Source organism: Camelus ferus, chromosome 13 (assembly GCF_009834535.1).
Source record: "Camelus ferus isolate YT-003-E chromosome 13, BCGSAC_Cfer_1.0, whole genome shotgun sequence".
Classification (NCBI taxonomy): Eukaryota; Metazoa; Chordata; class Mammalia; order Artiodactyla; family Camelidae; genus Camelus; species Camelus ferus.
Window position 1 is genome coordinate 13,017,801 of NC_045708.1, and position 13,302 is coordinate 13,031,102.

Genomic DNA, 13,302 nt, shown 5'->3' on the forward strand with positions numbered 1-13,302 from the left:
CCAATAAAAAGGCAGAGATTCAGGTTCCTTTTATACTCACTTTGAACTACAAAGGAAATAGCCTACAATTAATCATCCCTCTTTTTTCTAAGAGCAGTGTTAAAATGAACCAACCTACAGATGGATTCCTCCAATTTCATCATCTTACCATCTACTCAGCCAGTCCACAGCAGCATTATGAAGCTGAAGATGGCCAGCACCTTGACCTGCGCTGGCCAGGGTAGCCATCACAACCATGAGTTCAGGGAAACCAGTCCCATCACCGTTGGCCAGCATCTCTGTTGCCATGGGGATCAGGGTACCCAAAAGCACAGCGCACACACCTTCCCCAACTTGGCTGGTAGAGAAGAAACAGCAAATTGGTAAGTAATCAGCAGGAATCTGACTGTATACTTCTAAATTTTAAGACTAATTATGAGAAGTTTAAAATTAAACATTAAACGCATGGCTATACATACTAAGCCCAGTTGTGGACTTCGGCTACCAGAGCACAAAGCATTCACCCATGTTACAACTGACAGGCCAAGTCACTACAAAAGTTTTTCCTGGGGAAAAATCAAGGAGATCGACTAGATTCCTTGAGTCTATCAAGAAGGAGCTATGGAATCACTGAAAATGTTAACAGCTGATGCCTGAAGGAAAGATGGCTGCAAATGCTCTGTCCTTATTTCTGAGGTTGTTAGAACACATGAAATAAAGGCAGTTGCTCTACCTGTTTTCCCGGACAATGTACGTAGTCAGTAACTGCAGCAGCTGCCTGTTCTCCTGGATCACGTCTAGCTGGTCAGAATCTTTGGGGGGCGATGCAGTCATGCGGGTGAGCCAGGCCTGGAGACGCACAGGCTCCACACAAGCCAGCTGAGCCAGAGAGCCACAGAGATGCAGAAGGCTCGGGTTAGGGCTCTTCTCAGCTAGGGACAGACCAAGAGGCGATCGTCAGCGGAGGAGGGCAGCGGGGGGAAAAGGAAGGCGCAAATTGTGAGCTAGGAAAGGGGGGAAGGCTTCAAGCAAGTTTTCGACTTCCTTCCAAACTTTCTCTGAGGAATTCTCTCCACTTGTTAGCATTTTCATGCTGTGGTTATACTCGGGCAGAAGATAGGCACAGTTATTAGCCGGACATCAAAGTTCCCTTAAGAAGATTACTAAAAGCTGTCACTCACTCAGCTGGAAGAGTTTGGTGAAGAATTTCAAAACTCGGTTACAGAATTTAGCAGAGAGGTTCTCATTGGCTGTTGCCATCATGATCTGCACAAGTTCTCCACTGAAAGGCAGGAGGGGGACAAATGGAAGAATCACATTAAGTCTCACATAAAAGGCATCCATTCTATTTCTTCACAATCTCCTCTCCTCTAGGGGAACTGGTCATTTGTGAGTCAACAATGCTAGGTGTTCAGGAAATCAGCCTCCTCCACTGATCACCTCAAGGGGTCAGCAGTTAACCGCAGTTCTCCCCAAGGTACAAACACCCGAGCAGGCTTTCAGGATTCCCTGAGAAAGAGGGAGCCAACAAAGATAGGTCCCCGCTTTCAGGAGGCATTCAAAAAATATTCACAGAGAAAAACAAAATACAGCCCACCTGTCAGAGAAAAATTCCTCCATAGCTTTACGAGCCTGGCTGCTTTCCAGTTGTTTTTCCAAATACTGGAGACATTCCTCTAAGATGGATTCATCCAGTCCACTGAAAATCCAAAAGAAAAATTAACTACCAGAAACAACAGCTATTTCAATGTCCTCCTAAAACTGATCTTCAAAAATCCAAAGTCTATTTACGGCTACACCTTGAGGGCAATATTCACTTTTGTTTTGTCAAAGCTTAGCATAAACCCTGGCATGCGGTAGGTGCTCAATAAATATTTGATGAATTAAACTGTAATAAAACAAAAAAAAAATTCCTAAAATCTGAGATAACTGATTAGTCAATGGCTAAGAGTCCAAAGGAACACTACTGTTATTTCAAACTGTTAGAAAGAGGAAGGGAGGGAGGGACAGATTGGAAAGGGAAGGGGAGTCAAAAGAGAAGCGCGGTGGGGAAAGGAAGAGGGAAAGAAAAGGAGCCCCTGATGAAAACCTGGATTCCTCCACAACAAAAAGGCAGGAAATTCCAATACGTGGACCCTTTATTTGCACAGCTCTCAGTGGGATAAAATGAAACTTAAATCAGCTGTTCATTGTGCCTCGCCTACATCAACACGGCCTACACTATCAAAGTCAAACAATGTTATGAGACCACCTAACTCCACAGAACACCCATCTCAGAAGCATGGTTACAAAAATACTGGAAATTTTATTAAGCTCCTTTGTACACGTCGTTGCATCTAGTACAGTGTTTATTCCTAAGAATTCATCACAAAAGAGGATTCCAAATAACCTTTCATGCGTGTCCACAAGAACACAAAATGCAAAAGCACAGAACTTTCTGTTAAAAGGCACAATCATAAGGTATTAATGAACAACATAAGGAAGCTAGTGTTGGCACATTTCATCAGTGGTAGCAGGAGGTCACAGGAACCCGATTCTTCTCTTCACTCAGGCTCACCTATTGGGATCTGCATGATTAGCCAGAATGTTGTAACAACCAGTGATGAGCTTCTCGTAAACGCGGGCCAAGAACTCATCAGACTCTGCAGGGCCCAGGATGCGCTCCAGGGAGTTGCTACTGATCTCAGCAACACTTTCAGTGCTCGACTCCAGAAGAAGGGGGAGCAGGGTCCGAATTACCTGTGGCGGGTTCATCTCATCGGACCAACTTCAGCCAAAAAAAAAAAAAAAGGAACCAAGTTAGTTAATACATTCCTCCCAAAAAGCTGCAAGGGGAGGATCAGGCAATCCAGTCATTCATTGAGAAGGGCTTTTATTCCAGTCTTTTTCATTTGATAGTTGTTTTTCACATAGGTGTAATCTCACAACTTCATGAAGTCTTCTTTTTTCACTGTTTTATCAGACGCAAAAATTATTTCCATATGAAAAACCCATTTATTAAAATGTTAAATTAGTCATATAAAATGGATTCTGTGGTATTCAGAGAAAAAAATTAACTGAAACTGAAGCTAGCAAGTTCCCAGACAGCTTTTCTAGAAGAATTGCCAGGAATCTGGATCATTTTTAAGGTAACGAGATACAGGACTTCACCTGTGATCTATGCACAGAAAGATAAAACAGTCCCTCCATGGCCCTGCCCTAGTCCCCACGATGGCAGCATCTAGCTTCTGCGATGAATCTGGAAAAGCCTGACTTCAAATACTCCTTATCACCTTGGAACTCAAACCCAATGCACCTCCAAATCACAATATGACTTGAAGCCAGCATGCTTTTTCTGGAAAACACTACACAGGAAAGGGGGGAGGCTCTCTGCTGCCTTTCACATCTAAGTTAAAAATCCTTCTAGGTAAACACTCATACTGTAAAGCAACAGGCTCTCTGCTATAGAGGCATGCAAGAAGAGCATTATTATGCAGTTATAAATCCCTCACTGTCTTCCTTTAGCTCTAACAGAGCACAGGAACGGAGAGTACTCAGGGCAACACAGCAGGTACTCACACAATCAGATCTCCAGTCAGCCTGACCAGCGACAGGAGTGTGTGCTTCAGGGAGGCCGCCAGGGGCAGGCTCTGGCCACAAAGAGTCCCCAGGTGAGCGGCCTGCACAGCACTGATGTAACTCTCAGAAGGGATGGTGTCGTTGGCAAAGGCATTACGCTGAAACAAGGCAAAACAGACATAAATGGAGAAATCATCTATCTCCCAGGACAAAATTCTTACATGGGAAAAAATAAACCATGATGGCACAAACTAAGACCCCACTGAGGTTTACAGACGATGGCTCTACCCAGTATACACTCTTATTCATCCTGGGATAGAAAGCGGGGTGGAGTGAAGAAAGCAGTTAACAAATTTTAATTGGAACAAAGCTGCGTTAAAATTTTAAAAGATAGAGTTAAGCTAAAATTTAGTTAGTACAAAGTGCGAAGATACCCAATACTACTTTTCAAATAATTAGAATATATTATACTTGGCATTAAAACTATGTTTGTTTGCCTCTAATAATTGAGAAGGATCTGGATTTCACAATGCATCTGGGTCCCCATTACAAATATCTTAATTATCCTCTCTCTGTAGCTCTGGGTAATGTAAACAGAGGTCACGATTACAAAGCAGGGATAACAAGATTATAACACTTGGCTGTTCCAAAGAACTGTAATAATGGAATAATCTGTTAATAGAGGTAATCTGAGTAGAGCACACAGAAAGATCAAGGAAACTGACAAGACAACTCAACAGCCTTCTAAAAGCCTAGAGAACTTAAAAGCTACCCCATAAAATTATGACAAAAAGAGTAGGTTCTTGACATATAACCTAAAAAGGAAAAGGAAACAGTTAATATTTACTGAGAATTTATGTGCCAGACAATGTGCAAGGCACTTTACATTTCACATGCTTAATCTTCACATCCCATTATTTAACAGATAATGAAACGGAGGCTCAAACTATAGTTGACTCTTAAATACTATGTGGGTTAGGGGTGCTGACTGTCCACACAGTTGAAAATCCATGTGTAACTTTACAGCTGGCCCTCTGTATGTGCAGCTCAAACAACCACAGATCATTTAGCACTGCAGTCCACACTGAGTGAAAAAATCATGTATAAGTGGACTCACGCTGCTCAAACCTGCACTGTTCAAGGGTCCAATGTGATAACGTGGTTGTCCTGTAACCCAGTAGCAGATTTCTTATTCTTAACGAAATAACCATATGAGCACCATTTGGGTGGCTCAAGTCCTTGATTACGGATTCAGCCACAACAAACACCATTGCAGTGTACTAAGATCTCTTGGCAGCTGGTTTAAGCCTGAAGAATAGGAACAGAACACAAAAGGGCGAGCGCTCCGAATTTCTGCTTCTGCAACAGACACTTACCCAGGATCCAATGTTGGGAAACTCATTGGTGTTGATGTTGTTCCAGGACTCACACACAGCCTGTACCGATGATGGTAAATTCTGAACCAGGGTTGGACCTGGAGGTGACAAAAAAGACAAGGAATCATCACAAGAGAGGAAGAATGACACACTACAATTTAAAAGCCAAGCTCAAATGCAAAGAGAAACACCACAGCCCAGGCAGTCAAAATCACTAAAACAGCTTAGATGGATTATTTCAACAGCAGCACTACGTCCAAGAACTAGCTAAGTGCTTAACAGCTAACAATCTCAATTGTAAGGTTTTCATTTCCCGTCATATTCACTTTCTAATCTTGCAAGTAAAGAAGACTACTGAAAAAAAGATGCAAAGTGAGGGCAGGTCACTATAAGTCACTCACTATTCAACATGTGCTGGACCGTCTATGAGCAGGTATCCCTTTGATATCTTTTCTCCTTACCACAAATCTGGAGGGCAGAGCTCATTAATGCACATTAAGAACACTATTTAATGGAGTAATGAAATTAAATTTTTAAAAGTGAAAATATCTGAATATTAAAAGGGTACTTAAAGCTTGAAATTCAGGAATATATCAATGGCTGTAAATTTTAAAGGGTAGTTATTACTCTTAACTCCAATCCTGCCCAACCTAAATTCTAACCTAATTCTAATTTTCTACCAGATCATTCCTAACACAAGGAAGAGGTTTTCCCAAGCACGAAGCAGTAGCTTGCTAGTCTTCCTAATCTCTACAAATGAAAAGAAGAACAAAGATCTGTGCTAACAGATGAACAGTCTAACGCTCTAGAACCAACTGATCTTGGTTTGGATCCCAGCTCCATCACTTGCAAGATGTAGGATTTTGGGCAAATAACTTCTCTAAGCCTTAGTTTAGTAAAATGGGGATAATAAAACTCACTTCACAGGGTTATTGTAAAGATCAAAACAGATAAACCTATGTCAATGCTTGACACACAGAAAGATTTCAATAAAATGGTAGGGCTGGTAGACAGGCAGAAAGGGAGAGAAACAGTATTACTAGTCATATTAGTGTTAACAGTCTTATTCAAAAGCACATTCACTTACCCAGTGTGTTTGCCTTGCACCTGCTAGAGCCAATAGCCAAAACAGCAGCAAAGCCATGTAATTTCTCCTGGGAAGGTTTTTCAGTGGATCCCTCTTCATTAAAGTTTTGTAGCAAATAGGTTCTGAAAAAAAAAAAAAAAAAAAAAAAAGGGCGGCTATGTGCAAGCTGAAGGAATCTACCCCTATTTTGGTTAGGAAAAACTAACCCCAGACCAATCGAAAAATGGGTATCTCAGTTTCCTGATTTTTAACTAGCTGACAGTGCCTGCCCCTTTTGGGTCTCCTAAGAAATCCAATGGGTAACTGTTTCCCAAAGAATATCCTATCCTCTGAAATGCTCATAAAGCGCAATTCCAGAGCAAATGAGCTTGGGGAACAGTGACTACTATAACTGCCTGATTCCCCCAGGCCTCAAAAGAAAGACAACGTATTTATTAAAGACTCTGAGAAATATTACATATACTTTTTTTTTTCAAAAAGCATTTTTTCAAGTTTATTTGCCCAGGAACGTGTATTAACAGCTCAGTTTAGAAAGCGTCAGCCTCACAGGCCAGATTAGAGCCCAGCACTCTCACAGGCAGTCACGTGCTCAGCTCTGCTAGTGCTGTACCAGTAGCACAGAGAAGAGGACTTGGCAAAAAAAAAAAAAAGAAAAGAAAAAAGAAAAAGTACTTGGCACATAGCAAGCACTCATATTTGCTATTCATGTTTACTGCTCACATTTATTCCAAAATTTTGCCTTAAGTAATAGTCCTGTCTTGCAAGGCATTCACACTCAAAGACATTAGTTAAGTTTTACAACAATCCAAGTCCCTTTCAGCATCAACGCCCCACAGAACAGGAACGGAACAGTGAAATTCTACAGGGACCAGATAAAGTAAATGAGCTTAAAAGGCCCAGTGAGACCGACCAAGAGGAAGCCAGTCCTTAGCTGTGGTTTGTTAGGGAAGGAAGGAAGACAGGCCCAGTTTTGCCAGTTCTTCCAATGTAAGAAAAGCCAAAAATCTTCACTTGTGTATAAATTCCTAATTTTTATACACTGAAAATGAATTTTAAAGTACTTATGCTAAGCACATCTACAGAGTGTGAAATTTGCAATGTTTATTGTAGAAAGGGCTGAGTTTCAAAGACTCTAATTTATTAAGAAATTTTTTTCTCTACCTACATACCGTGAAATTTAAAGAGCTTCATCTTAGTGAATAACAGAAATGACAGTGTTTGGAAAAATTACATTATCTTTCTCTGTATCCTACAAAAAAATTGATAGAAGATACTTAGATATTTATATAAATTAACTTTCTCTTGACTCTTCCTAACTATTTGAAAATTCCTTTATCAGGCACCCCTTCATATTAGACAAGAAAACATTATGCCAAGAAAGAAAAGAAAAAAACCCTAAAAACCTCTAAACTGATAAAAAGGAAAAAAAGTAAAATTCTGAGGATCTACAGAGTGAACAGTACTCAAACTACCAAGTTCAATCCAAGGAATTTTCAGGCGCCTAAAGAAAGTAAACCACCTAAGCACCAAAATTCCCGATTTCCGACATCTCTGGGCAGGCAGCCCGTCACACCTAGTGAACGACGCGTAGGTGTCAATGAGCTGCAGCGTGGCTGGGAGCAGGTTCTTGGTGATCTCAGATGACTTATGAGGATCGGTCTCGGCAGCCATCTTGGAGAAATGCTCATCCAAAGAGACCTGGACCTTCGAGATCGCAGCATCGAGTGTGTAGATGGACTGCAGGCTAGGAATTTCATGGAGTTGCAAGATGGTGGTACAGTCGATGTTACAGAATGACGAGATCTTCAAAAATACCCAAGATAATAATTAGTTGTGGCAAAAAGCTATGGGAGAAGCCAAGTTCTACCACGGATCCAAAACTAACATACCTGTCGAGCAAAGTATTCCTCTACAATTTCCACATCATATTTCACTGAGCTGCACTTGCTGGATGCCAGTTCTAGGAGAGAACCAGCATGTTCAGCCTTCATTCCCTGTTTGATAAGGTGGTCCTATTTATAGCAAGAAAAAAATGTTCAAGAGATCAATACAGACAGGATCCAAAGCTTTCATTAGCCTTAAATTTTAAAGTTCCCAGAATTAGAGCATGTTGGCTTTGAATACCCCTCAGCAGCAAGCTTTGTGTTAGTTACACTGTAGTACCTTTATCCAGTTGACGTAGGAGCTGATCCGGAGGCGGGAAGACCACCGCAGAGTGTGTAGGATGTCACATTCACTCATCTCTGGCGAGTTCATGGCCAGCTGGTTCATGTAAGTCTTTGATGGTGGCAAAATCCCTAGGATCCTCCACAGTATCAAGAAGTAATATTGAAGGGCACAGGCCTCCTGGAAGAAGCAAAAAGAGCAGTCACAGAGGTAGAAGCTTTGGTATTGCCTCAAGGTCTCCCTAACAGAACTGGGTGGAGTCCTGATTTTCAACTGAGATTTGGCTCTCAAGTCTGTTTTGCCTGGTCTTTCGACAGAATATACCTAAAGCAGAAAATGGTAAAACACACATATAAATAATCTGCTCCATATTCTGCACATTTCACAGGCCAAGAAAGCTATTCTCAGACAACTCTGGCTTCCAATAATTTACCAAGTAACCAAAAGAGAGTACAACATTCTCCTTGGCAGGCCCACAATTACCTTTCTGTGGCCTTAATTGCTGCTATGGCTTCTACAAGGCACATTCCTGGGACCACAGAAAAAGTTCAAGTGTGAGGCTTTCAGTATCACTCATCAGCCAGTATTCACCGGAGATATAGGACTTAGGTGGCCCATTAACTCTAGATGTTAACAAACATTTCTCTCAATGTTAACAAAAATTGCAAAAATAATAAATTATCTCCAAGGTGAACATAACCACCCAAACTAGGTGGAAATAATGAAGTATCACGTCAGTTTTGCAAACAGATACTCAAAACTGACTGGATCCCAGGAGGAAATTTCTGGCAGACTGCTCCCCAGTAATTAAACACATCTCAACTCTCCATAATTAGCCCGTGCTTCCATGGTCTTACCAGGGCTGTTACATTCTTGTTTTCCTTTCTCCTGACTGTATCAAGCTGGGACCCAGCTGCAAGCAGGGATGTCAGTGCTGTGTAGAGCTCATCATACTTGACAAGCTTGGAGAAAAGAACATCACATGCCTAATATCAAAAAAGAAAGATAATCATTTTTTTTTTTAATATTTTTTCCGACTATCTATACACTACCACTTCACCTCAGGATTGACAAAACAGCTCGTTCCCATTATAGTTGTTAATCTCTCACTGCAGCAAGATTCCTACCCACTCAGGGACCTCACTTAGTTTACAGGTTCTTGTGAGCAGACAAATGCAGGCTTTAGAATGAGGCAACTATTTCGTCCATTAAAATAGTTGCATGAGATACAAACAAGAAAAGTTGCAAGCGAAAATGCTAACAGACATGGTCTTCAAGAATATGTGTCAGACGTGTCAACTACCAGGAGGGATGTCCCCTACAGCCAAAGTGGAGCCCAGCAAATGTATCTCAAAATAATATTTTCCTGGAGGGAGGGTACAGCTCAGTGGCAGAGTGTGTGCTTAGCATGCATGAGGTCCTGGGCTCAATCCCTAGTACCTCCACTAAAAAAAAAAAAAAATTTCAATTCCTTTCAGAATAAGCTCAAATTCTAATAAAGACCAAATTCCCTCATTACAAAAAGTAAGTCATTCCCTTTCCCTGTTTGCCCCTGACAGACGTAAAATGGGAATTCTAAATTCCTGGTACCACAGAATCGAGTCGGTTCAAATCATCCTCTGAGGCTTCTGGGGACAGGACACAGTAGAATCTGGGTTGTGGGACTGCATCTGAAAAACAATGTGCTTATTAAAAGAATGGTTTCATTCTCAACTCTGTTTAACAAGTATTAAATGTAAAAACTAAGAAAGCACACCGGACCAGGGGTTCCCACCTTGGCACTATACACTGACACTTGGGGCTGGATAATACTCTGCTGCGGGAAGCTGTCCTATGCAGCACAGGATGTGTAGCACTGCCCTGACTTCAGTCCAACCACTGCCAGTGGTACCCTCCAAGTTGTGACAACCAAGTATGTCTCCAGACATGATTCCACGTCCCCTCTGGGGGTGCAGACCACAATCATCCCCAGTTAAAAACCTCTGCTCTATGAGATAACTAAGGCGCTCTACAATCATCAAGTTAATCAACAAAATTGTATCACTAGACTGCCTTAAACTTAAACTCTGTTTCCCCTATATCAAAGGGAGTAACCACAAAGAAATCCCAAAGATAATAAATTTGTACTAGGGCTTGATGAAAATTTTCACCAAACACTTTACATCTAATAATCCTCGGGATGAAAGCAAACACACACTAAAATAAACACAAGAAGCACTTTGTCAAAAGTATGAACAACTGCTGTGTGACAAACGCTAGAGGGAACGTCATGGCTCCCACTATTTTCTCAAGAGTACATCACTGTGACCCAAAGAAATGAGCCCGTGGGTTAGAACCACGTGCCTAGGGAAAATTAAATTCAATCACTCGGAGTGGCAGGAACACACACACTGCTCTCTATGGCCAGAAACTAGGATTCCTAATTCTCGTGTCTCAATGCTTTCTGTTTTTAAATTAATGTGGGATATGGGAAGCTCTGTTTCCACAAGTGTTTTGAGTCCATAGGTATCCGCCATCCACAGGGAGGAGACTAAACCGGTGATCAAAGATCCCTGAGGAGGCCCTAAGCTCCAAGTTCAACCTCTCCAATGAGAATCAGTAAGTCAGTTTCTTACTGACAGTCTTCTTTCTGACCTGATGAAAAATGCTTAGACCAGTTCTCTTCCACTTCTTTGAACCCATGATAGAGAGGCGCGGTCGCCCGGCGGCTGCCGCTGTCCTGAGATCCGCTTGCCCACCCAAAAGGAGGACTAAGCAAGTTATGCTGCACCTTTTAAAACACAAATACTCAAATTAAGAAAGATACACAGTCATCATTCTGCTTCTCACTACAAGCATGATACTAGATTGGGATATCAAAGTTTGGGAACCTTACAAATCAAAATAAAATTTTAGATTTTTCTGTGACCTTTTGGGAAGCATCTTTTTGCTAGAACATAAAGGGAACAGTGCTCAATGAAACGTTTTAAGAAACACTGAGTGTCATAATCTTTAAACGGCCCTCCCATCCTCATTTCGGATTCCTGCCACAAAGGAATTTAATAATCCATAAAATTTACTGCTCGACCATCATTCAACCACTAGCAAATACTAACTGAGGCCCAACACTCAGGGCACTGTGCTAGACACAGGTAAAATGGGGTAGTTCAAAGAAGGACACCTGTGAACAGAGTCTGTGATCCAATTTTAACAAGCGCATCAAATCAAGTAATTTACATTTATTGCTTCTGGCTAAACATTAAGTGTGGGTGCACAGACACTCTAAGTCCCAGTGGTCTTCCTAAGGCTACTCAAACGTACCACAGTGAACACCTAAAACCTAAAGTGAGCAGGTCATTTTAGTTTGGATCATGGAAACCTAGTAACAATAACGCTCTCAATAACAACTTTTGCAAAAAAGAATGTGTTGTTCTGTACCTGCTCAAACAGATACACAGGGGCTTTTGAGTACTGATGAAGCAGATAATCAAAGATCAAAAGGAGGCGAGCCAGGATGAGAGGCACAGAGCGCATCTGGGCATCCGTGTTGGCGCTTAATTCCTGGATGATCTGCACAAAAAGGGTCAATATGTCCCGCCGGCCTTTCTCACTGAAGTTGTGGAAAATGAGAAGGAGCAGCTGCAGGTGTTCTACGTTCAAATCTTCTGTCTCATTGGGCACCACCCCTTGCAGGGCATTCTGCTTCATTGTCGACAAAAACCTACCACAGAGAAAAAGTGGGGAAAAGTCAGAACATCCCCCAAGAATTACAAGGCACGGTGCTGGAAGAATTAAACTTCTCAGACCCAGACATTAAGATAACAAATTAAGTAAGACAAGACGCCACATATATCAAGAAGATAAAAACTCAATCTTGGCTACAAAAAGCCAGATGCAGCCGTAAAAACATTTTTAAGAAGCCTTCAGCAATGTTGACTGTGGCCATAGCAGTGTTAACCCCCACCCTGCCATTTCTGACAATGAAAAGAGCTGCAAGCTCCCCAACAGGTGGCTTTTTAAAATTAAATCTGGGCAGGTAGAAACAATTTAATTACTTTTTCCCCACAATTTGATTCTACAGTTTAATTCTCGTTTTGAAAGTTTATACTACAGGTTAAAAATCACTGCATGGTAATAGTCGAAAATATCTCAATGCAATAAAAAGCAATAAAAAAGAAATTATACTATTCAGAGAACTTGTGAGAAAAGTGTTCATGTAAGAAAGGAATGGATGTAGCCAACTATTTCCACTGCCCTTGGCTATTAGGAAAGAGATTTGTGTTTTAATAAGGGTTTCACACACCACCTCCTCTCCCACCTCCCAGCCTTTTTGCAAGATTCCACCAGGAAAAACAGAGTGAGTCTTTAGCATTCAAGGGGGTTTATAATATCTCAAATCCAGTATTAGAGCTATTTGATCACGGAGTGAGGAAGAGAAAAACAAAGCCTTTTACAAAAACAAACTGCTTTGAAGAGTCCTAACCATGTAAACAAAAATGGCAAATATAGGTCCATCTAAAGAGGATTTAGATGATTAATCTGAGCTTCCCCCAAGTAAAAAAATTCTTTAAAAGTTGTCCAAAAAAGACTGCAAGTCACTCTAAGTGGTTTCATGTTGAAAGCAAAATAATGAAGGACAGAGTTGGCTTTCCTATTCCCTCTCAGGAAAAAAAAAACAGGTCAGGATAAAATTGGTTACATTCAGGATTCAGGTTCTGTCTCATAATTGCAACCAAATCCCCCATGTGCTAAAGAAAGATTCTGTTTCCTGACCATAGTTGATGTACTTCTGTTTTTCTAAACAGCACAACTCCCCTGCAAATCCCATCAGAAACACACTCCTCCATCCTTGCCACTTTAAACACTATCATCAGAGCACCATCTCAGAGCCACAGATTAACTACAAATAAGTCAAACAATTTTTAAGAAGTAAATACCTTCTCCACAGGGCTTCCACTGAAGTTATCTTACCTGTCCCAAACTTTAAGGCATTCAGGGACGTCCGGGTCACCTTGAGCACCAGCTTTGTGTTGCCAGATGAGCAAGAGGCGCGAAAGCACAGAGAGGCTCTGAGGGTGAATGTACAGGGGCCAAGGGCCCTCGGAAAAAGGAGCAACTCCCAGCTGCTGCAACAGTGTGTTCTAACGTGAAAGATAA

At 41.4% G+C, this 13,302-nt stretch overlaps 1 protein-coding gene across 8 annotated transcripts in view; it reads right to left on the reverse strand.

Annotated features, from left to right (window-relative positions):
• UBR4 (ubiquitin protein ligase E3 component n-recognin 4) overlaps nucleotides 1–13,302 on the reverse strand; it is a 122,407-nt gene that overhangs the window by 83,389 nt on the left and 25,716 nt on the right. For all 8 annotated transcript variants that reach the window (XM_032495312.1, XM_032495313.1, XM_014562225.2 and 5 more), the window contains exons 18-33: nucleotides 13,117–13,286; nucleotides 11,584–11,866; nucleotides 10,801–10,936; nucleotides 9,757–9,836; nucleotides 9,024–9,152; nucleotides 8,164–8,346; nucleotides 7,890–8,012; nucleotides 7,574–7,803; nucleotides 6,001–6,122; nucleotides 4,914–5,011; nucleotides 3,538–3,695; nucleotides 2,537–2,746; nucleotides 1,577–1,678; nucleotides 1,161–1,261; nucleotides 713–911; nucleotides 149–337 (exon numbers count right to left, since the gene is read on the reverse strand). In XM_032495312.1, coding sequence (XP_032351203.1) covers nucleotides 149–337; nucleotides 713–911; nucleotides 1,161–1,261; nucleotides 1,577–1,678; nucleotides 2,537–2,746; nucleotides 3,538–3,695; nucleotides 4,914–5,011; nucleotides 6,001–6,122; nucleotides 7,574–7,803; nucleotides 7,890–8,012; nucleotides 8,164–8,346; nucleotides 9,024–9,152; nucleotides 9,757–9,836; nucleotides 10,801–10,936; nucleotides 11,584–11,866; nucleotides 13,117–13,286 — 2,513 coding nt within the window. The remainder of the gene's footprint in view (nucleotides 1–148; nucleotides 338–712; nucleotides 912–1,160; nucleotides 1,262–1,576; nucleotides 1,679–2,536; nucleotides 2,747–3,537; nucleotides 3,696–4,913; nucleotides 5,012–6,000; nucleotides 6,123–7,573; nucleotides 7,804–7,889; nucleotides 8,013–8,163; nucleotides 8,347–9,023; nucleotides 9,153–9,756; nucleotides 9,837–10,800; nucleotides 10,937–11,583; nucleotides 11,867–13,116; nucleotides 13,287–13,302) is intronic.